The sequence below is a fragment of the Clavelina lepadiformis genome, chromosome 3 (genome assembly GCF_947623445.1).
Source record: "Clavelina lepadiformis chromosome 3, kaClaLepa1.1, whole genome shotgun sequence".
Lineage (NCBI taxonomy): Eukaryota > Metazoa > Chordata > Ascidiacea > Aplousobranchia > Clavelinidae > Clavelina > Clavelina lepadiformis.
The window spans coordinates 20767681-20790189 of record NC_135242.1 but is presented as its reverse complement, the minus strand read 5'-3'; the positions used below and the strand labels follow the sequence as shown (position 1 = coordinate 20790189).

The window sequence follows — 22509 nt, the reverse complement described above, 5'->3', positions numbered from 1 at the left end:
TTTATTTCGGCACTACTGTCTAATTTGTAGCAACGCTTAAAAGTTTTTTTTTATAAGTTATGCTGCTTTGGTTGCCCTAAATTTCCTTTTGGATCCTCATTGGGATAGCCCTTTATACGGCAACAAAACCATGCCTGACGTACGGTGCAGGCCGTCGAACAGTGAACAGATGTATAGCCCACTAGTAATCTTAAAAGAAGTATAATCAAAAAGTCAATTAGCCTAATATATAAATCAAATACCCAGCCTCGGTGTTTAACTCACTCGTATTTTCCATTTATGATCCCAACAAAGCTTTTCACGTAGTTCATGTCGTAAACTACAATCTTTTCATCGGCGTCCACCGTAATAGCCGTTGCAGACATAACTGCGTTGACGTAATCTGTCCAGTTTAGACCAGGAACCTCGTTCGCAAGTTCTTGTAACGACACCTTGTTATAGCCGCTAGTAAAATTTCCAGTTTCGTTTTTTAGTTCGATTGCTCGTGCAATATCGGTTTCTAACTGGACAATCTGTGAATAAAACCTGAGCTTGTATAATTGCTTATAATTTAATTTGTCGATGTGGAATTTTCTTTTCACTTTAAATAGGCCATACATGAATTAGTCGTGCGGACTTTTCGATGTTTTTGTTTGACATTGATATGTTTGGTTACTCAAGATTAACACACCTGATCAACAACAGATTTGGTTGTCTCAGAATTTGCCTTGTCACCAGCAACCATTGTGATAAAGTCAGACATAAACTTGCGATAACCAGGATGTGTTTTTTGTCTTAAACCATCATCCAAATAGTATTTGCGATCGGTTAGTCCAAGATCGGGCTTACCTACCTATGATTGTTGTTTTGAATTTATAAGGTTACCTTGTACAAAGCTAATTCGGAACGCAACATCTTCGTATAACAAGTTACCTTGAAAATGTTTACGGTAAAATTTTACCTATCTTGCCCCACCCAAGCCGATAAGATTGCTGTACTGCCAAAACCAGAAGTGAATGCGCCTAACGTTTTTTCCAAGTTGAAGGAATCTCTATCAAAAGAATCACCGATCACCGGCCAACCTCCCATTTGCTTGATGAGCTCCAGTACAGGTTCCACACCGAGGGAATCGAGTTTTGCTAAATGTTGTGGATATTTTTGTGTGTTGCACTTTAAAAATTATTTGTTGAGAGACATTTTGTAATAACTGTTACTATAAGGTTTAAGTACCAAAGAAGGAATAAGTAAGCTATAAAACCTGCGTGGCAGCGCTAAATGTATATGGTACATATGATCTTTATACGGAATGTTTTAAACCATGTTGTCTTTATGCTTACTTGTATTCATGCACGAAGCGTAAAATTCTTTCGCCTTCTTAATTGAATCTCGATCGTCTTCGGAACGTGTTTCCAAAACGCCTTGATATAGAATATTTATTCAACTTAAATGTGTTTAGATTAAATAAAATAATATCTCCCGGCCTTGAAAATTGAGATTAATATGCTTTTACTGCAAGAGAACTTGTTCCAACCAAAACTTAATCTTTTTCATATTTTTAAGCTGAAAAGCAACTTTTACGGTATAGTCGTAGAGACGTAGACTGTATAGCAATATTTATATTTTCAGTCTGTGTTCTTCGGTTGATTGTTTTGCGGTTGCCGCGACGTATATAAAGCTTCAAGCCGTCAGTTCAAAAAATGTAGGCTACTTATTGCACTTTCTGTTGTTATATTTCACTTACAAAACCCTGTAACGCTTTCTTCGTATTAAAATGATTGCTAGTGTACTTACGTTTTCGTATTTGTCTATTTGTGTTATCCAATTCTGTTGAAATGGATACTCTTGGCCGGTCGTCAGGAATGATCCGATCTCTGATAAAACCTCCGCACGCGTAACCGTAGAAATCTTCACACGGATTAACATCTCGATCCATGTAGCTAAATATGCGGGCAGCTTAAAAAAACGTGAATATAATTTTATGCAAAAGTATAATGCCTTGTTCGATGAAAAATGAGCTACCAAAAGTTTTGATTCTTATCGAAAACAGAAAATCTAATTACGAGCAAAGTTATTGTCTATTGAAGTTTCACTGTAGCTTTGCAACATTATCAAGTACATTGGTTTAAGGTAAGCTGTAGCTTATATGCTTTGTGATTTGTATGACATTAATTATTAATTAAGTTCAAGTTATCAGACCAACTTTTGTTGTTTTGATGTAATTTACAATACGTACTCTAATGATTATAGCCAAAGCACAAAGTCGTTTTACCTGCTCTAACGCAGTCCGGCGTTTCGCATACTTGTTCTTGGGTCTCTCTTCTGATGTTTGAAACTGCTGCTGTGTAATTTGTTTAATCCAATTATATATATTATTAACTTATTGAATGCGTTTTTAGTGTTCATGAAATAATGAAATAGATACTATGTGCTGTATAATAATTATGATATACTGTATTAGTAAAGTGAAAGGTTTAAGTAAGTTTTTTTTAAATACTGACTCGAGTCAAGTTAAAAATTTTATGTATTTTTTTAATTTACTAAAAAGAGACTCAATTCAAGTGGAATCTTTGATGAACGTGGATTGAGTCGGAGTCGAGCCAAGCTGCCGTCTCGAGTCATTACGACTGTCAATATGCCAGAGTCGCAAGTTAAGTCATTTACCATTTAAGGCTCAAGTCAAGTGGAGATATTTGGTAAATAAGACTCGAGTAAATTGAGATTCGAAACCAAGCAAAAATACCATTTTTGTCAAGTAGAAACCTTTAGGATTATTAAAAATTTTATTAAGCGTTTATTAATCAAAAAACATTTAATACTATGTAGTGGATAAGCCGTTTTTGCCAAAATTGTATCGCAAACTTGGCCTCTTGTTATGAGCAAGGGTATCGGTCAAAATAACGTCACAATGTACAAACGATGTGCCTGATAACTGGGGTTTGTATTAGGTTATATAGCTAGCTAGCTAACTAACGCGTTTTGTATAGAATACATCTCAATAGGTTGTTGATTATTGGCAGATAATGTTTATTGTCAGCAAAGAAATTTCATGATGCATGATTCATTTCATCTGTGAAATTTCTGGACAAATTTGCGAACTGGTAAAGCATCATTGTTTTTAGCGCAGTTACCGGATCAAGCCAGAGCCAACAGCCAAGACTGAACTGCTCTGTAGATTAGCATTTACAACTAGTACAAATACACCAACGGTTATATAGTTTGGGCCTATTTATCGCAAAATGTTATACACTTAAGAACGCTATAATTACACCTTTTACTATTTACTTGTCTGTCCCAGGAAACATTCTGTTCCTAATTCATTTAAACAAGTACGTCATCTGTTTGTGCTTTTATTGTGACGCGATACGAATCGTCACCTCTGTCATAATTAAGCGACAAATTTGCGTTTTTTGCCACTTATTTATGACAATAACTACTGAACCAGTACATATCAGCACGAATTCTTTCACCATTATATTTACTGACCGCTACTTTTTGATTTCAGGCCAACTTGTTTTAGGACTTGCCCCTTCAATTTAATGAGTTAATTTGGACCAACTGATAGAGAATCGTTTTATCTGAATGCTAAAACTTCATAAAAAGACACGAACCGAGTCAAGTCGGGTCGTTTCAAGTAGGCTACAGTCTCGATTCAAGTCAAATCAGTTATACACTTTCTTAGAAAAACACTCAATTCAAGTCTTTGAAAAAGCAACTCGAGTTGGAGACGAGTCTCTGACTCGAGGTATTACCACTCTGCTACATGTTTCTGTGTTTGAGAACTTTAGCAGCTGTGATTTCTTTCCGCAAGCAATTATAGACTATACTACTGCTCTCTACAAGCGGTAAGTACTATGGTTACCTCTTGGTTTGCACTCCCAAGAATCTTTATTACACAGATCCTTGGAACAGCAGCATGTACAGACCGAAGTGGGCGGGCCTCCATTGCATTGTAATGTTGCACCATGTTTTCCTCCAGCGTGGCGAAAGTTCTATGCAATTTCAAACAATTTGGTCGACGCGATTAGGATATAACGATGTCAGTAAACTAGACAAAAAGCCAACTTTTCTCGATGTAACGATTTTACCTGGCGATAATCATTTTTGCAAGCATGTCTCTTTTTGCAAGATTTTTTCACCATTGGGCCGTTTCCCCAACCTCCGTATCGAACTTGAATCTGACACATTGCCTAGAATTTTGCATCGCGATTATTGTAAGCGTTATTCTCAAACTCTTTAAAATCAGTTACGTCACGTATCATCACAATAGATAATTTAAAGTTAGTAAAGGAAAAGGATGGTGCATGCATGACTGATTTTAATTTTGTTTAAGTTTGGTATTATACTGGTTGTTTCAAGGAACTTTAATATAATGAGTTATCGTTTTCACCCCAGGATCGTTGCATTCTACAAGGCGACCTCTATCTTCACATTCTTCTTTGGTTTTAGAAGGAGGACAATCCCAGCAGGTCTTACCTGGAAATTATAATTAATCAACACATGATTAAAACTATCCAGTCGCTCTTATATAATAGATATACCGGTATTCTGTTATGTTATTGATATTAACGTTAAAACAACGGTTTATGATCCCATTTGTATAGTAATAACCTCTCTTAGTTGCTTGTTTTACTTACCTACAGCAGACTTTACAATGTAGCAAATTACCCATAAAAATACGTATTTGCGAAATTCGCCTAACATCTTCGTATTTTGCATCTGTAACAAATTATTCTGGATTGAGCTTCCATGCGTTGCCTTCTCTATTTATAAACTTTCTGCCCAAGCTTCATTTCGCTTTATTACCTTTTTCTCGCAAAGCATAAATGGTCAGAATAATTAAACCTGAAGGCGTTCTCCCGTTTTTGCACTGACAGGTAATGCTAAGCTTAACTTTTTTGTGGTTGTGCGGTATATTCAAGTAACAATTTCAACACAATTTTATGTGATTACTGATTGCGTTTGCTATAATCTACATTACCTATTATTCTGGTGATTTTACTAAACGCGAGCGTGAAAAATAATGATTTTTCTCCTTTTTGAAACAATCAAATTGTTTTTTGTTTACTTTAAGTTTTATGATGCTCTATAACAGGCCTGGCCAACCCGCCGCTCTTTGCCCGGTATTATGCGGCTCTTTCGTTCAGGTTGTTATTATTGCGTTTTTTAGCTGGTACCTTATAACTCGCATGAATATGCTTAAGTCAACTTTGGCTGAGATTTTTTAATTCAACTGCTTCGTATGGCTAAGTATTAGTTTATTTAACTCAAAATGGCAGGGAAAAAATGCGCAGCAAAACGATAATATGAGGATGAACACGTTTTTAACCGAGTGGGAGATTTTATATTTTTTTGCTGAACGTAATGGAAAGCCATTCTTCCTTATATGCCAAGCGTCATTAGCGCAATTTAAAGCTTCAAATCTTCAGCGTCACATCAGCGCACACCATGCCAACATAGACCGAGAATTTCCGAAAGGGACTGAAGTTCGCAAGCACAAGTTGATCACTTTGAAAAGTCTGAAGTTGACAAATCATGTGTGCCAATGTGTATGATGTGGCATTTTGCGGTTAACAGTAAGAAATGAGGCTCTTAGTCACTGACTGGTCTATAATCATCACCTCTCTTGCAATTGTAAACTTTTCCAAATTTTTGGAAATTCATAACTGGAACTTTTATTCTTGAAAAGGAAATTAAATTTTTCAGGGAAACATGAATGAAGTTGCATATCAGCAAACTAAAATACTTCAAAATATAAATAAATATAAATATATTTACATTACACACACCAGAGTTTTACATACGGTACCGGTTTTGATAAAGTTTGATTTAAAACTTACGCCATATGTTTGTCGAATTGCGGCATTGATCTGCAATGTTGTCGTGGGCAGTTTGTGTGGCGTTTATCTGTTAATTCCAAGGTTTTGTTACCGTACCAAGTTGCTCTCTCAACATTGTGGTCAAACTTACATTACCACCATCTGTCAGATCCCACTTAACTGTCGAATACTGTTCTACAATACAAGTTTTTGTTATGTAAGAAATTAAGCTGCGAGGTACGGCTCCACCAGTTTTATTTGTTTCCGTATTTGTCAAATTGGCCAACAACGTTGTCAAATCCATGCGTTATCTGTGTAAAAAACATGTGTTTTGAGATGGCTGCTTTCAAGTACTTCGGATGTGGTCATTGATCATTTCGTTTGATTGCTGGTTCCAAGCAGCAAAATGCTCGCACTTTTCCACATATGCTACACTTATAGAAATATAAAGAAGGAAACACGTGTTAAAGTCACCTCGTGTGTTACGTACGCTTCAATGCTGGGGTAGTTTATAGAATTAGGTTGACCAACTTCATAAAAGGGCGATTGTAATAAACCAACCGGAAAAATGATTTGATTTCTCAGTATGGCGTAGAAGGCATTCACTTGCGCTGGTCCTGTTATCCACCTGCACAAAAGTTTACATCGCAGTTCAAAGTAGCTTGATGCAATTGTCTAAAAAAAAGGGATGACAACAAACTTAGTTTTATATTGCCGTCGTTGTCGGCAATGTTTTCTGCAAGAGTTAGTTCACCCTATAACTTTAACCAGGTAATTCCTTCTTTTATATCAAATCATGCTTCACTTCAAAGATTAGCCAATTTGATTCTATTGGAGCATAAAAATGTATTTGTGCTGATATTGTTGTCTTGTACGCGGGCATTTTCTTTGTCTTCAGGGTTTGCTGCAATATTTACCGGAGTCCTACAATGACTCGAGTCATTATTTTCAAGGAATTGATTTGAATCTAGTCAATGTTTGGAACGATTCGACTTGTCTCGAGTCGGTTGGTTTTGATAACGTCAGCGTTTAGGTAAAACGAATATCTTACACTTTTGTTTACGAACGTATACGATGTAGACAATTACCAAGCGATTTTAGACAAGTTGCGTACTTGGTCCGTTGCGTAGTTTGACGACAATCCAAGTTTTCTTAACACGGGCTGTGGTTTCATCTACAACACTGGCTGTCACTGTGTCAGTACTTGACTTTAGAAATGATAAATTCAAGAGTGGAGCAAAATTATTATAATTTATCATTAAAGAAACATTCGGACAGTCCTTTTATAACTCTGATAAAACTTCATACGGTGTAAGTAAATTCTGTTTAACTGAAAGTTATCTCCAAAGTAAAGAAAATTTCCGAAATACTACATACAAGTAGCAATGAATCGAGCAAGCACGTTTCAAGATTTTTATTATTTGTTTGGGGCAAGTGATCAAAACCTTTGACGTTTTACCCAGCTACATACAATAGTCGACAACCTGACAGCTGTAAGGGATTTAATTATTTGTAACCTTATATTTAGGATAATGTGTAACTTTCCTGTGGTGTATATTCAAACTTATGGCCTCTTACAACTTTTTTTGACGATGTTTTTATTTCATTAATGAGATCACAGTCTTATTTAAACCTACTCATTATTGCTGTTACTCAGATATGCATTTTGTTAAAGGTTGGTGAAATAAGTCTTTTTCGATGCCTTTGCATTGTTTTGAAAATTTCTGGCAGGCGCCGGTTCAACGCTGATATATACAGTGCAATACACAGAGCAGTTGCCTTGTCAAAAGATTCTGATCAGGTGGTCACCAGACTTGACATATATCGGCTTCCTGGGGATACATGGCATCATCACCTCTCTTGCAATTGTAAGCTTTTCCAAATTATTGGAAATTCATAATTTGAGTTTTTATTCTTGAAAATGAAAATAAATTTTTGAAGGAAACATGAATGAAGTTGTACATCAGCAAACTAAAATACTTCAAAATACAAATATTAACATTACACACACCAGATTTCTACATACAGTACCGGTTTTGTTAAAGTTTGATTTAAAGCTTATGCTTGTCGAATTGCGGCATTGTCTGCAAGGTTCTCATGGGTGGTTTGCTTGCCGTTTATCTGTCAATTGCAAGGTTAAAATAACTTGTTTGTTACCGTACCAAGTTGCTCTTTCAACATTCTTATCAAGCTTACATTACCACCATCTGCCAGATCCCACTTAACTGCCGAATATTAGTCTACAATACAAGTTATATTATGTAAGAAATTAAGCTGCGAGGTACGGCTCCACCAGTTTTATAGGTTTCCGTATTTGTCAAACTGGCCACCAGCGTTGTCGAATTCATGCGATATCTGCGTAAAAAACATGTGTGTTGAGATGGCTGCTGTGAAGTACTTCTTCAGAGAATACTGGTCTACAATACATCATAAAAGGGCGGCTGTAAAAATCAACCGGAAAAATGATCTGATTTTTCAGTCAGGCGTTGAAGGAATTCACTTGCGCTCTGGTCCTGTTATCCACCTTTACAAACGTTTACATCGCAGTTCACTGTAGATTGATGCAATTGTCTAAAAGAACGTTATGACAACAAATTATGTTTTATATTGCCGCCGTTGTCAGCAATGTTTTCTGCAAGAGTTAGTTCACCCTATAACTTTAACTAGGTAATTCCTTCTTTTATATCAAATCATGTTTCACTTCAAAGAATAGACAATTTGATTCTATTGGAGCATAAAAATGTATTTGTGCTGATATTGTTGTCTTGTACGCGGGCATTTTCTTTGTCTTCAGGGTTCGTTGCAATATTTACCGGAGTCCTACAATGGCTCGAGTCATTTTTTTCAAAGAATGGATTTGAATCTATTCAATGTTTCGAACGAATTGACTTGTCTCGAGTCGGTTGGTTTTGATTACTTTTAAGCGTTTACCCTAAAACGAATATCTTACACTTGGACACTATCCGAGTTTTCTTACGTACGCACACAATGTAGACAGCCAAGCGATTTTAGACAAGTTGCCTACTTGGTCTGTTACGTAGTTTGACCACAATCCAAGTTTTCTTAACACGGGCTGTGGTTTCATCTACAACACTGGCTGTCACTGTGTCAGTACTTGACAGTAGAAATAATGAATTCAAGTGTGGAGCAAACTCTATTATAATTAATCATTAAAGAAACATTCGGACAGTCCTTTTATAACTCTGATAAAACTTCATACACTGTAAGTAAATTTTGTTTAACTGGAAGTTATCTCCAAAGTAAAGGAACTTGCCAAAATACTATTTTTCCATCGCATCGCATATTTAAAGTAGGAATGAATCGAGCAAACAAGTTTTAAGATTTTATTATTTGTCTGGGGACAAGTGATCAAAACCTTTAACGTTTTACCCAGCTGCATACAATAGTGGACAACCTGACAGCTGTAAGCATTATTTGTAACCATATATTTAGAATAATGTGTAACTTTCCTATTGTGTATAATCAAACTTATGGCCTCTTACAACTTTTTCTTTCATGGTGTTTTTATTTCATTAACAAGATCACGGTCTTACTTAAACCTACTCATTATTACTGTTACCCAGATATATGCACTGCGTTAAAGGTTGGTGAAATAAGTCTTTTTCGATGTCATATGCATTGTTTTGAAAATTTCTGGCAGGCGCCGGTTTAACGCTGATATATACAGTACAATACACAGAGCAGTTGCCTTGTCAAAAGTATCTGATCAGGTGGTGACCAGGTGGTCAAAGCTGTTCCGCTTGTTTATAGTTAAAAGGTTTAATCTTACACAGTTGATGTAAGTCTTTTGGCGTTAGATCAACAACCACCAATCACACGCTTTCAAGATTATGATTTGCGAATAATCTTCTTAAACACAACTTGCGTATAGTTTCTGCTAAAACCGTCAGACATCTACTTTAAAAGCAAAAATATTACCTTATTGACATATTTTCATTTACCACGCACCAAACAAGCGCTTTTTGGCACTTTCTCTATAGTTTTATCGAATGCCTTCTCGCAATTTATCTTCCCCATATAGAAATGTCTTCTACAGGTAATTTGTTTGATATGCTAAAATTATATCGTAACTCGTAATTAGTAATTACATGTATGGTATCATTATTTCAGAAATGAAATGAAATGAAACGAAACGAAAACTTACCTGTTTCACAATAGTTAATAATGTAATGTACATAGCAAAATATACAGACAGGCAACACAAATTGTTTGTATAACTTCAAAACTTACCTTTATTGCTGCACTCCAACTGTCTAAACTCTAAAGCAACTTTTTATTTGCGAAGTTACAAAGTGATCTTTTTATAAAACTGGGCGCCTTGCACTCGATTTAAGGCTTCATCTGAATTTGCAGTACGTTACTGCTGGTCTTAAGAAACGAATGATCACTATATTGATACTTACTGTAAATTAATTTACCCCTTTAATATTGTGCTATGATAAATACTGCCAAGATTTCGCTTAGCAAATTTTATTGGATTAATTTTCAATTTCAATTATTTTTCAATTTTTTCTTCCCGACCTGAAAGAAAAACCGATACTTCGCAAAACGCCTTTTATTAAAAACTTGATTTGCAAAACGCTAGAATACAAGTGAAAATTACCAGACATCAGATTACTGCAGATTTAAAATGCATATTGCATAGGGTGACGTGGAACGAATTCGTGAAGTTAGTTCAATGTTATCAAAATACTGTATATAAATTAAACATGAAACGATTATATGGAATGATAGATGAAAAAATCTGAAACAGTGTTGTATTTACAGGGCCCGTCTTTTACCGTCCATCTGTTTTGTCAGTATCAATTTTTTCATTTAATCACCAAACTCGGCACGTGTCTTCTGGGTTTGGATACATTCCATCTTTACCCTTCTGGCAACCATAAGCCTCACCGAACTCAGGGAAATTCATGCTCGGTACGTTAACTCTGATAAAGAGAATACTTTTCGTGAGTAGCCTAATTGTATTAACATAACCTACAGAAGATTTAGCTTACTAATTTGAAATCTTTGCTTTGTCTTGGAAATTGATATGATCCATTTGATCATGCTTTCTTTACATTATGTTTCAATGGGTCAAACTAATTAGTTTAAAACGCATTTTTTTCATTGTTGAGACTTTACGAACCTGAACTCTCCAGGACTATGAGGGTCAGTTGTGAGCAATCTAATGGCATATGCTTCTTTGTATGTGCCGCACCACACCTGCATTTTTGAACGGAGACAACTGACTTACTTTTGCAAAAGGTAACAATTCGTTTGATCAAAGCAAAGCTTTACCTGACCGTATCCGAGGAAGAATAATTGATCTTGTGTGAAGTTTCCTAATCCAGGTAACCTCAGATCACCTTGAGGATTTTGGGATTGCCATGTTTTATAAGCCTGTATGGTAAATAAGGTAGAAATAGACCAAAAATTAACTATAAATAAAGTTTTTTCATAATTGACACAAATATTTGCAATAGTTTGAATATAGTTTGGAAAATTTGGCTTACAGTATATGCTTCTCTTATACCACCGTTGTCAGCAATGTTTTCTCCAAGGGTCAGTTCACCATTCAGCTACAAGTATAAAGTCGATATTTAACATCGCTAATATGTCTTTTAATTACAATTGTGCTCCACATACATTTCGATTATCCGCCACTGCCCATGTCATAGACGAATACTGGTCAATCATGCACTGAGACTTGTTGTTGAAATTCTCTTTTGATGAATCGGTCCACCAGTTATTCAGGTTGCCGTGCCCATCATATTGCGAGCCGCTATCGTCAAATCCGTGAGTGATCTTGGTAAAAGTATATTTTGTTGCAATTTTTACTTTACTCAAGGTTTCTCGTTTGTTGAACCGTTTACTTTTCTCTAACGCTTACAGACCGACTTTCCAAATTAACGAATAATGATTGCAACTGCAACGATGACTCACTTCGTGGCCGATGACCATTCCAATTCCACCATAATTCATAGAATTAGGTTGCCCTGCGTCGTAGAAGGGTGGTTGCAAAATACCGGCCGGAAATACGATTTGATTTCTTGACGGCGAATAGAAAGCATTTACAATGGCTGGTCCGGTTATCCATCTAAACACGTACGAGCGTAAAGGAGACATTATTAACCACGACAGGATGTTCAGAGAGAGCTGTCGTGGTAATTAATGACTTAGCTGCACCTTAATGGTATGCATGCAGTAGCCTACTCACTCGGTGAAATCAATGGGTTCTCGGAGTTTGCCAAATGAATTTTTATTTCCCCAAACAACCAACTCTTGGATGCTTTTGAAGTATTCGTTCGGTGTGATTATCATGTCATAATCGTTGTCCATCTTCGGATCTGACGCGTCCAAGATATAATCAGGATAAGCGATGATCGGTGTCACTTGATCAGCTTTGACTTCAGCAGCTGACTTTGTCTGGTCATCCATCCAGTCGTTTGCGGGCAGGAACCCTTTGAAAGCGACTCTTATGTTCTCCACCATTTCCAAGGTCTAGAAGACAAACAAATTGAGTTCAAAATTTTAATGGGTCTGAAACTTTGTGAATTTCAATAATATATCGAAAAATATAGTAATTAACTTTTGATACGATTTGACTAATTTAATTCTGTTCAAACTGGCTTGTTATATCGCAAAAACTTCTTAGGTTGAGAATAGAATATTACTTTACATTTGTCTTACCACTGCCTTGTTTTTTTCCGGGAAAGCTTCCTCCACAAAAAGCGACCCGACCGGCATCTCAAAGTATCCCTCGGTGGTGTCGCTGCATGTCAGCCACCTCGCCTCCTCCGAAGTTGTTCCTGATACAGCTTCAGTGTATGGCGCTCTTGTTTCTCTCAGATCCGCACTCATGTAGCTAACTCTATCTTTCAGAACTCGCCAAACCAGATAGTTTTGAACAAGCCTAAACAACGGATGGAATTTTTAGAATATTGTAGAGCCAAACAGCATACGTCAGTTAAAGGTGTTGAAGTCGACTTGTTAAAAATTTACACTCGCCTAAAATAAAAACGACAAAGAAAAGAAACAGTTTTGTTGCAAAACTTGTTCTAATCAGTTTAAACTTTGATTTGTTAACTTACTCCCATCTGCTGTTAATTATGGATGTCACGTTCTTGAGATACTCGGGATCGTAGATAACGATTTCTTCATCAGCAGTAGCAGTGAGCGGACCATCAGTTACCTCAAGCACTTTATTCATGTATTGAACCCAATCAATATCGCCTGAAACATTAGTGCTCAGCTCCGTTAGTGTCAGTCTGTTGTAGATTGCAAAGGTGTCTCGTCGCTCGCTATCTGGGGCCATCGCCTTAGCTAGCTCGGTTTCCAAATCGATGATCTGAAAATGTACGATTTCTATAAGTCGTATTTGAAAAAGTTATTTAGTGGCTTTAACAAAAACGGAATTATAAAAAAATGTTTTTGTCTTTGAAAATCTACTATTTTCAAAATCACATTTCACACATAGCAGCACTTATAGGAATGACGCAAAGCCTTCTTACCTCATCAGAGACATTTGCAATTTTTGTAGAGTCGGCCGAAGAACCTGCGATCATTGTCATGAAGTTAATCATAAATTGTCTATAACCAGGCTCAGTTTTGTCACGAGTGTCTTCGTTGAGGTAGTAATCACGGTCCGGCATTCCAAGGCTAGGTTGGTCCATCTAAAAATTTGAGGAAAATTAGACCTGCTGATTATGTTAGCTGCTTGTTTCACTACGGTCTGGTATTATTTGCTGTAAGTAAATGAGTAATATATTTCATGGTTTTTTCTTTGCATTCGACGTTTTAATTAGTCAGTGATAAATTTAACAACTCCGTTCAACGAGTTTTTGTTGAATCGGGGATAAGGCGGCATGGTACGTTACAATAGCGTGCTAATACGTGATCAAAATCATATTTACATAGATTAGATCCCGTTCATAGTTTTTTTCTCTGTTTTTGTTTTGTATTTACAAACCGACTTGACTACGTCACAGGAAAACTTGTGCACCGGTTAGGGCATTTTTTCACTTTATTCTACGATGTCTATCTGATTGGAGAACCAAAATTAATATTTGCAGTTCAAACTTATAACACAGCTCAAGCTAAAGCTCTGTGGTAGCAAGGTTTGCTTTTGGCTACAACTATTGCAATTGTGCAAATAGGTCGTTACTCTGTGGAAGTCAACATTGTGACATAAAATGAATAAAGAATGCTTTCAGGAACGTTTTCCTATCTCATAATGGCCGAGTATCTGATCTATTGCGTTTGTCAGGGTGCTACACGTGATGGATAAACCGTATATACTTTGCACTATCTGAGAAGCATAGCTATAGGCGTAATATGCAATATAGAAATTTTTCGATCTCATTCCTTTATTCTTGGAATGTGAAAGGTGCCATTTTTGTTTTGGTTGATTTTTATTTCCTTCTTTTTTCTTTTGAAATTGAAAAATTTTGCTAACCGCCAATTGGGAAGATTATTTTTTTTCGTTAGAAACGGTAATTGATTTTAAAATGGATTTATGATTTACGATCCTGTTGTATCAGCCACACCGTGCAATGTTTGCTTTGCTGAACATATTAGGAGAGGTTACGTAAATGTTTTCCACACGTCAAGCTTTTCATACTTTTAGCTATTCTTTCATTTTTTACCAATTTACAGCCCCCTGACGTCAATAATGACAAACACGATAAATTATAGTCATTTCATCAGTACCTTTTCTTTACATTGGATGATACTGGCTCGCATACCATTCAAAGTTCTAAAATTGTGTTGGGTGCTGATGCTATGTTGATAAGTTAATTGATGCTTTGGTTTTTTATATTTACTTCTGTCGCTCCTTTGTATGAAGCTGACAGTGAAGCATTAACGAAATTGAACTGAGCACGGCGTGGAATGAGTCGAGTCTAGCTGTGCGAAACCTATTTTATATGAGTTTTTTAACGACAATATTCAAAGTAAAAATATTATCTAAACTGTGTGATGGATACTTTGTACAAATCGTAAAAATAAAGCCAAATAACTGACCTGAAATATGTTGACCGATGAATTTTTGTCGTCAGCGCTGACCCAACTGGACATGATACCGTAGGTGCCATACACAGACCTAAATTTACCGAGCGTGTCTTCAAAATTGAAAGCAGAGCTATCAAATGGATCACCAATCACCGGCCAACCGCCCATTTCAGTGATCAATGCCTTCACTGGATCTACACCGAGCGTGTCAATAACACCTAAAAACACAGGAGATATCTCTTTTCCTTTGAGTAATGGCGAACTTATATTAATTATCAATATTGGTTATGGGTGGTCCTTAACATCTTTATTAGAATTTATCCATTCATGATATACTGCAGCATGGAAAAGTATTTTTTTTAACTAGTTCAAGAAAAAAGTTCGCAATTCACATACTTGTATTCATGCACGAAGCATAGAAGTTTTTTGCTTTAACAACTGAATCCCGGTCGCCATTGGAAGGTCTTTCCAGAACAGCTTATATAAGAAATATCGCATTTTAACACGTAAGACTTGCCTGAAAAGGCCGTTTAAACGAACAAGATATTTAATACGGCATTATACTTGCAGTATTTTATAAAGTTAAGTATTTTAAGTTGCAAATGATCTACATAGATTTTATATGTATGTTCTCTTGCATTGCAAATATATTGTGTTACAAATTTTAGTTTAATTATGCTGTACACAGTGCACTTTTAATATGCTAACTTTTAAGAACTTTAGACACGTCATCACGCAGCGTGTTGAAGGTGGATACGGATGACTGATCATCGGGAATGATGTGGTCCACGTTCCAGGTGCCGCAAGCATATTCGAAGAAATCGTTACACGGATCCGCGTCTCGATTCATTGCGTTCAATATCCGTGATGCTTGAACATGTATGAAAATAAAATAAATACCAATTATTGTCCGCACAGGACAAAACACATTAAAGAGGCGTCGAACACCAAAAATGTCATAAAAACGTTTGTTTTATTATACATTGAGTTTACTAAATGACAAATTTCTCGAAAAATCCTTCATGGGGCTCTCTGAAATTTTGCATGTCAGTTTAGTATGATTTGGTTTACCATTTCATATAATACCATCGAAAAACCATGATTAAAATTTGTTTAACAGAAGCCCAAAATAAACCCTAGAAGTTTTGGCCTAAAAACCCAATTTTAGCTACTTTCATGCTAAGTTTTATTGTAATTTTGCACGCGACCTGGGACATTGAAGCACGCCAACTGCTGGGGTAATTCCCAGGCTAGAAAGCAACACCAAACACACTGCCTTCTGATTGGTCTAAATAGGTTTTTTAAAGCCCTACGTAAGAGTCCAACAAAATCATAGAGGTCATAGTTTTAGGTGTTTGACGCCTTCTTAAGGGTTAATTGTGTTAAGTGTTGTCAATGCGTATTTCTTAATCTTACTTGTGGATCACTCGCAAGTGATCAATGAATGTCCATATCTGCTTTATCAAGAAACTTTGCTTTTCAGTATAGCGCTTAAATTTGTGCTTAAATTGCTTTTCTAGACAGGGTTAATGCGAAACGCTTCCATCAAATTTACGACTTAGTATCGACGCTATTTTTAATTTTTGTGTAAACAGTCTCCATGGCGAACATCATTGCTTCAATATTAAAAAGAAACACTTTTCTTGTGTCTTCTTTACAAAAATTATGCAAACAGCTCGTAAAATCGTTATTGCAAACTTCCGTTGACAACGGCAAGCGTTTGGGCACAATTATTCTGGAATCGCCTTTCCAAGCAAATCTAAGAACAAGACTTTTTTCAATTACACTCACCTGCAGTAACACAAGCCGGACTTTCGCAGATTTCACTCTGAGTTTCTCCTGCAGTGGTCGTTGATTTTGGAGGTGGCAGGGTGGTTACAACCGTGCCTGAAATCCATTTTAAACTTTTAATAGAAAAGTTTGGGTCCTCACAAAAAGTATACTGTGGCTATTTTCAAACACATTAAATACGACAAAATTGTGATGCTGACTTTCGCTTTACCGACTTTTTCTTGGTTAAAGTTACTTTCTTTATATAGAAACATCAACCTCAGATATCCAGTTAAATTGAAATCCTGGTTAAAACCCTATAGATAGTTCGTAGGCTTAGCAAAATCTTTCATTAACTTTATACACTGTTTTGTAAAACTCAAACGAAGATCTTGCCATAGACTTGTAGCAAAGTAGGTTCCCATAAAAACATGGGGCATAGTTTTATAAAGAAATATTCTTTTTATTAATAAACTGGGCTGACACTAATCATTCCGAGCACTTTCCGGGTTTAACAGTAACTTATCAATAAGATGTCAATATTAGATATAGCTTAAAAGTATGTGGTATAGTATTATAACCCTTCCGTGCGTTCATCGCCAAAGGAGAAGTGTTTACTTCCGGGTTTGATTGTGTAATGATAAATACTTAGTGTTATTTTTTAAACTTTAATATCAAGTCATGTCTTACTCTTGTCATCACTGGTTTTATTAACTTCAAGTCCAATTTGCGTTTTTTGCCACTTATTTATGACAATAACTACTGAACCAGTACATATCAGCACAAATTATTTCACCATTTTATTTACTGACTGATACTCTTTGATTTAAGGCCAAGTTGTTTCAGGACTTGCCCCTTCAATTTCATGTGTTTGGACCAACTGATAGAGAATCGTTTTATCTGAATGTTAAAACGTAATATAAAGAAACGACCCGAGTCAAGTCGGGTCGTTTCAAGTAGGCTACAGTCTCGATTCAAGTCATTTATTCACTTTCTTAGAAAAAGACTGATATCAAGTATTTGAAAAAGTAACTCGAGTCGGAGTCGAGTCTCTGACTCGAGTTCTTTCCACTCGACTATATGCTTCTGTATTTGAGCAATTTAACAGCTGTGATTTCTTTTCGCGAGCAATTATAGACTATACTACTACTCTTGACAAGAGTTAAGTACTATGGTTACCTCTTGGTTTGCATTCCCAAGAATCTTTATTACACAGATCCTTGGAACAGCAGCATGTACAGACCGAGGTAGGCGGGCCTCCATTGCATTGTAATGTTGAACCATATTTTCCTCCAGCGTTGCGAAAGTTCTATGCAATTTCAAACAATTTGGTTGCCACGATTATATAACGATGTCAGTAAATTAGACAAAAGTCGACTTTTCTCGATGTAACGATTTTACCTGGCGATAATCATTTTTGCAAGCATATCTCTTTTTGCAAGATTTTTTCACCATTGGGTCGTTTCCCCAACCTCCGTATCGAACTTGAATCTGACACATTGCCTAGAATTTTGCATTGCGATTATTGTAAGCGTTATTCTCAAACTCCTTGAAATCAGTTACGTCACGTATCATCACAATAGATGATTTAAAGTTAGTAAGGGAAAAGGATGATGCATGCATGACTGATTTTACTTTTCTTTAAATTTGGTATTATACTGGTTGTTTCAAGGAACTTCAAAAATGGTTTATCGTTTTCACCCCAGGATCGTTGCATTCTACAAGGCGACCTCTATCGTCACATTCTTCTTTGGTTTTAGAAGGAGGACAATCCCAGCAGATCTTACCTATGAATTATAATTAATCAACACATGATTAAAACTATCCACTCGCTCTTATAATAGATATAGCGGTGTTATTTTATGTTATTGACATCAACATTAAAACAACGGTTTTTGGTCCCATTTGTAAAGTAATAACCTCTCTTAGTTGCTTGTTTTACTCACCTACAGCAGACTTAACAATGTAGCAAACTGCGCAAAAAAACACGTATTTGCGAATTTCGCCTAACATCTTCATATTCTACATCTAAAATAAATTATTTTGTATTGAGCTTCCGTGCGTTGCCTTCTCTATTTATAAACTTTCTGCCCAAGCTTCAGTTCGCTTTATTAACTTTTTCTCGCAAAGCAAAAATGGCCAGATTATTTAAACCTGAAGGCATTCTCCTGATTTTGCACTGACAGCTAATGCTAAGCTTAACTTTTTTGTGGTTGTGCCGTAATATTCAATTAACAATTTTATGTGATTATGGATTGCGCTTGCTATTGCCTACTTTTTCTATTATAATTATTCTGGTGATTCTACTAAACACAAGCGTGAAAAATAATGATTTTTCTCCTTTTTGAAAGAATCAAATTGTTTTTTTGTTGACTTTAAGTTTTGTGTAACGCTGTAATTTTCATCCTATAACTTTAACCAGGTAATCCATTCTTTTATATCAAATCATGTTTCACTTCAAAGAATAACCAATTTGATTCTATTGGAGCATAAAAATGTATTTGTGCTGATATTGTTGTCTTGTACGCGGGCATTTTCATTGTTTTCAGGGTTCGCTGCAATATTTACCGGAGTCCTACAATGACTCGAGTCATTCTTTTCAAAGAATGGATTTGAAACTTTTCAATGTTTCGAACGATTCGACTTGTTTCGAGTCGGTTGGTTTTGATTACTTTTAAGCGTTTACCTTAAAACGAATATCTTACACTTTTGTTTGCGAACGCACACGATGTAGAGTTTGTAGCCTAGACAACCAAGCGATTTTAGACAAGTTGCCTACTTGGTCTGTTACGTAGTTTGACCACTATCCAAGTTTTCTTAACACGGGCTGTGGTTTCATCTACAACACTGGCTGTCACTGTGTTCGTACTTGACAGTAGAAATAATGAATTCAAGAGGGGAGCAAAATTTATTATAATTTATCATTAAAGAAACATTCGGATAGTCCTTTTTATAACCCTGACAAAGCTTCATACAGTGTAAGTAAATTTTGTTTAACTGAAAGTTATCTCCAAAGTAAAGAAAATTTCCGAAATACTACATACAAGTAGCAATGAATCGAGCAAGCACGTTTCAAGATTTTTATTATTTGTCTGGGGGCAAGTGATCAAAACCTTTAACGTTTTACCCAGCTGCATACAATAGTGGACAACCTGACAGCTGTAAGCATTATTTGTAACCATATATTTAGAATAATTTTTAACTTTCCTATTGTGTATAATCAAACTTATGGCCTCTTACAACTTTTTCTTTGACGATGTTTTTATTTCATTAACGAGATCACAGTCTTATTTAAACCTACTCATTATTGCTGTTCCCAGATATGCAATTTTGTTAAAGGTTGGTGAAATAAGTCTTTTTCGATGCCTTTGCATTGTTTTGAAAATTTCTAGCAGGTGCCGGTTCAACGATGATATATACAGTGCAATACACAGAGCAGTTGCCTTGTCAAAAGTATCTGATCAGGTGGTGACCATACTTTACATATATCGGCTTGCTGGGGATACATGGCATCATCACCTCTCTTGCAATTGTAAGCTTTTCCAAATTATTGGAAATTCATAATTGGAGTTTTTATTCTTGAAAATGAAAGTAATTTTTTGAAGGAAACATGAATGAAGTTTCATATCAGCAAACTAAAATACTTCAAAATACAAATATATTAACATTACACACACCAATGTTTTACATACAGTACCGGTTTTGTTAAAATTTCATTTAAAACTTATGCTTGTCGAATTGCGGCATTGTCTGCAAGGTTCTCATGGGTGGTTTGCTTGCCGTTTATCTGTCAATTGCAAGGTTAAAATAACTTGTTTGTTACCGTACCAAGTTGCTCTTTCAACATTCTTATTAAGCTTACATTACGACCATCTGCCAGATCCCACTTAACTGCCGAATATTAGTCTACAATACAAGTTATATTATGTAAGAAATTAAGCTGCGAGGTACGGCTCCACCAGTTTTATAGGATTCCGTATTTGTCAAACTGGCCACCAACGTTGTCGAATCCATGCGTTATCTACGTAAAAAACATGTGTTGTAAGATGACTGCTGTGAAGTACTTCAGGTGTGGTCATTGATCATTTCGTTTGTTTGTTGGTTCGAAGAAGCAAAAAGCTCTCACTTTTCCTCAAAAGCTACACTTATAGAAATAGAAAGAAGGAAACACGTGTTAAAGTCACCGCGTGTGTTATGTACGCTTCAATGCCTGAGGGTATACTGGTACCGAATACCGGTCTACAATACATCATAACAGGGCGGCTGTAAAAACCAACCGGAAAAATGATCTGATTTCTCAGTCAGGCGTAGAAGGCATTCACTTGCGCTGGTCGTGTTATCCACCTTCACAAACGTTTACATCGCAGTTCACTGTAGATTGATGAAATTGTCCAAAAGAACGTTATGACAACGAACTATGTTTTACATTGCCGCCGTTGTCAGCAATGTTTTCTGCAAGAGTTAGTTCACCCTATAACTTTAACCAGGTAATTCCTTCTTTTATATCAAATCATGTTTCACTTCAAAGATTAGCCAATTTGATTCTATTGGAGCATAGAAATGTATTTGTGCTGATGTTGTTGTCTTGTACGCGGGCATTTTCTTTGTCTTCAGGGTTTGCTGCAATATTTACCGGAGTCCTACAATAACCCGAGTCATTTTTTTCAAAGAATGGATTGGAATCTATTCAATGTTTCGAACGATTCGACTTGTCTCGAGTCGGTTGGTTTTGATCACTTTTAAGCGTTTACCCTAAAACGAATATCTTACACTTTTGTGTACGTACGCACACAATGTAGACAGCCAAGCGATTTTAGACAAGTTGCCTACTTGGTCTGTTACGTAGTTTGGACACTATCCGAGTTTTCTTAACACGGGCTGTGGTTTCATCTACAACACTGGCTGTCACTGTGTTCGTACTTGACTTTAGAAATAATGAATTCAAGAGTGGAGCAAAATTATTATAATTAATTATTAAAGAAACATTCGGACAGTACTTTTATAACTCTGATAAAACTTCATACAGTGTAAGTAAATTTTGTTTAACTGGAAGTTATCTCCAAAGTAAAGGAACTTGCCAAAATACTATTTTTCCATCGCATCGCATATTTAAAGTAGGAATGAATCGAGCAAACAAGTTTTAAGATTTTATTATTTGTCTGGGGGCAAGTGATCAAAACCTTTAACGTTTTACCCAGCTGCATACAATAGTGGACAACCTGACAGCTGTAAGCATTATTTGTAACCATATATTTAGAATAATGTGTAACTTTCCTATTGTAACTTTCCTATTGTGTATAATCAAACTTATGGCCTCTTACAACTTTTTCTTTGATGGTGTTTTTATTTCATTAACGAGATCACAGTCTTATTTAAACATACTCATTATTGCTGTTACCCAGATATGCACTGCGTTAAAGGTTGGTGAAATAAGTCTTTTTCGATGTCATATGCATTGTTTTGAAAATTTCTGGCAGGCGCCGGTTCAACGCTGATATATACAGTGCAATACACAGAGCAGTTGCCTTGTCAAAAGTATCTGATCAGGTGGTGACCAGGTGGTCAAAGCTGTTCCGCTTGTTTATAGTTAAAAGGTTTAATCTTACACAGTTGATGTAAGTCTTTTGGCGTTAGATCAACAACCACCAATCACACGCTTTCAAGATTATGATTTGCGAATAATCTTCTTAAACACAACTTGCGTATAGTTTCTGCTAAAACCGTCAGACATCTACTTTAAAAGCAAAAATATTACCTTATTGACATATTTTCATTTACCACGCACCAAACAAGCGCTTTTGGCACTTTCTCTATAGTTTTATCGAATGCCTTCTCGCAATTTATCTCCCCCATATAGAAATGTCTTCTACAGGTAATTTGTTTGATATGCTAAAATTATATCGTAACTCGTAATTAGTAATTACATGTATGG

The 22509-nt window shown here is 36.0% G+C and overlaps 2 protein-coding genes across 6 annotated transcripts; both read right to left on the bottom strand.

Moving 5' to 3' along the window:
- Window positions 1-374: 374 nt before the first annotated feature.
- On the bottom strand, window positions 375-18666 carry LOC143448528 (membrane metallo-endopeptidase-like 1). Of its 3 annotated transcripts, none has more exons than XM_076948321.1 (10): window positions 18524-18666; window positions 4367-4452; window positions 4065-4166; window positions 3839-3968; window positions 2249-2317; window positions 1771-1932; window positions 1317-1397; window positions 913-1118; window positions 671-832; window positions 375-512 (listed from the first exon to the last, which is right to left on the bottom strand). In XM_076948321.1, exons 1-8 carry the CDS (start codon window positions 18594-18596, stop codon window positions 937-939), a joined length of 885 nt encoding a protein of 294 aa, XP_076804436.1. In that variant the 5' UTR covers window positions 18597-18666; the 3' UTR covers window positions 375-512; window positions 671-832; window positions 913-936. The 3 variants fall into 3 exon arrangements, with proteins under 3 accessions (XP_076804436.1, XP_076804434.1, XP_076804435.1); XM_076948319.1 differs by lacking the exon at window positions 18524-18666 and adding an exon at window positions 4614-4763; XM_076948320.1 differs by lacking the exon at window positions 18524-18666 and adding an exon at window positions 4614-4763 and having other exon boundaries at window positions 671-828.
- LOC143448525 (membrane metallo-endopeptidase-like 1) lies at window positions 10356-18398 on the bottom strand. 3 transcript variants are annotated; one of them, XM_076948313.1, is made up of 17 exons: window positions 18279-18398; window positions 17979-18080; window positions 17757-17886; window positions 16599-16694; window positions 15516-15677; window positions 15204-15284; window positions 14820-15025; window positions 13310-13471; window positions 12890-13146; window positions 12489-12711; window positions 12016-12299; window positions 11742-11895; window positions 11445-11603; window positions 11312-11377; window positions 11097-11198; window positions 10945-11021; window positions 10356-10744 (listed from the first exon to the last, which is right to left on the bottom strand). In XM_076948313.1, the coding sequence occupies exons 2-17, from the start codon at window positions 18075-18077 to the stop codon at window positions 10636-10638; spliced, it is 2367 nt and encodes a 788-aa protein (XP_076804428.1). In that variant the 5' UTR covers window positions 18078-18080; window positions 18279-18398; the 3' UTR covers window positions 10356-10635. The 3 variants fall into 3 exon arrangements, with proteins under 3 accessions (XP_076804428.1, XP_076804429.1, XP_076804430.1); XM_076948314.1 differs by having other exon boundaries at window positions 18213-18353; XM_076948315.1 differs by lacking the exons at window positions 17757-17886; window positions 17979-18080; window positions 18279-18398 and adding an exon at window positions 17268-17295.
- Window positions 18667-22509: the final 3843 nt, after the last annotated feature.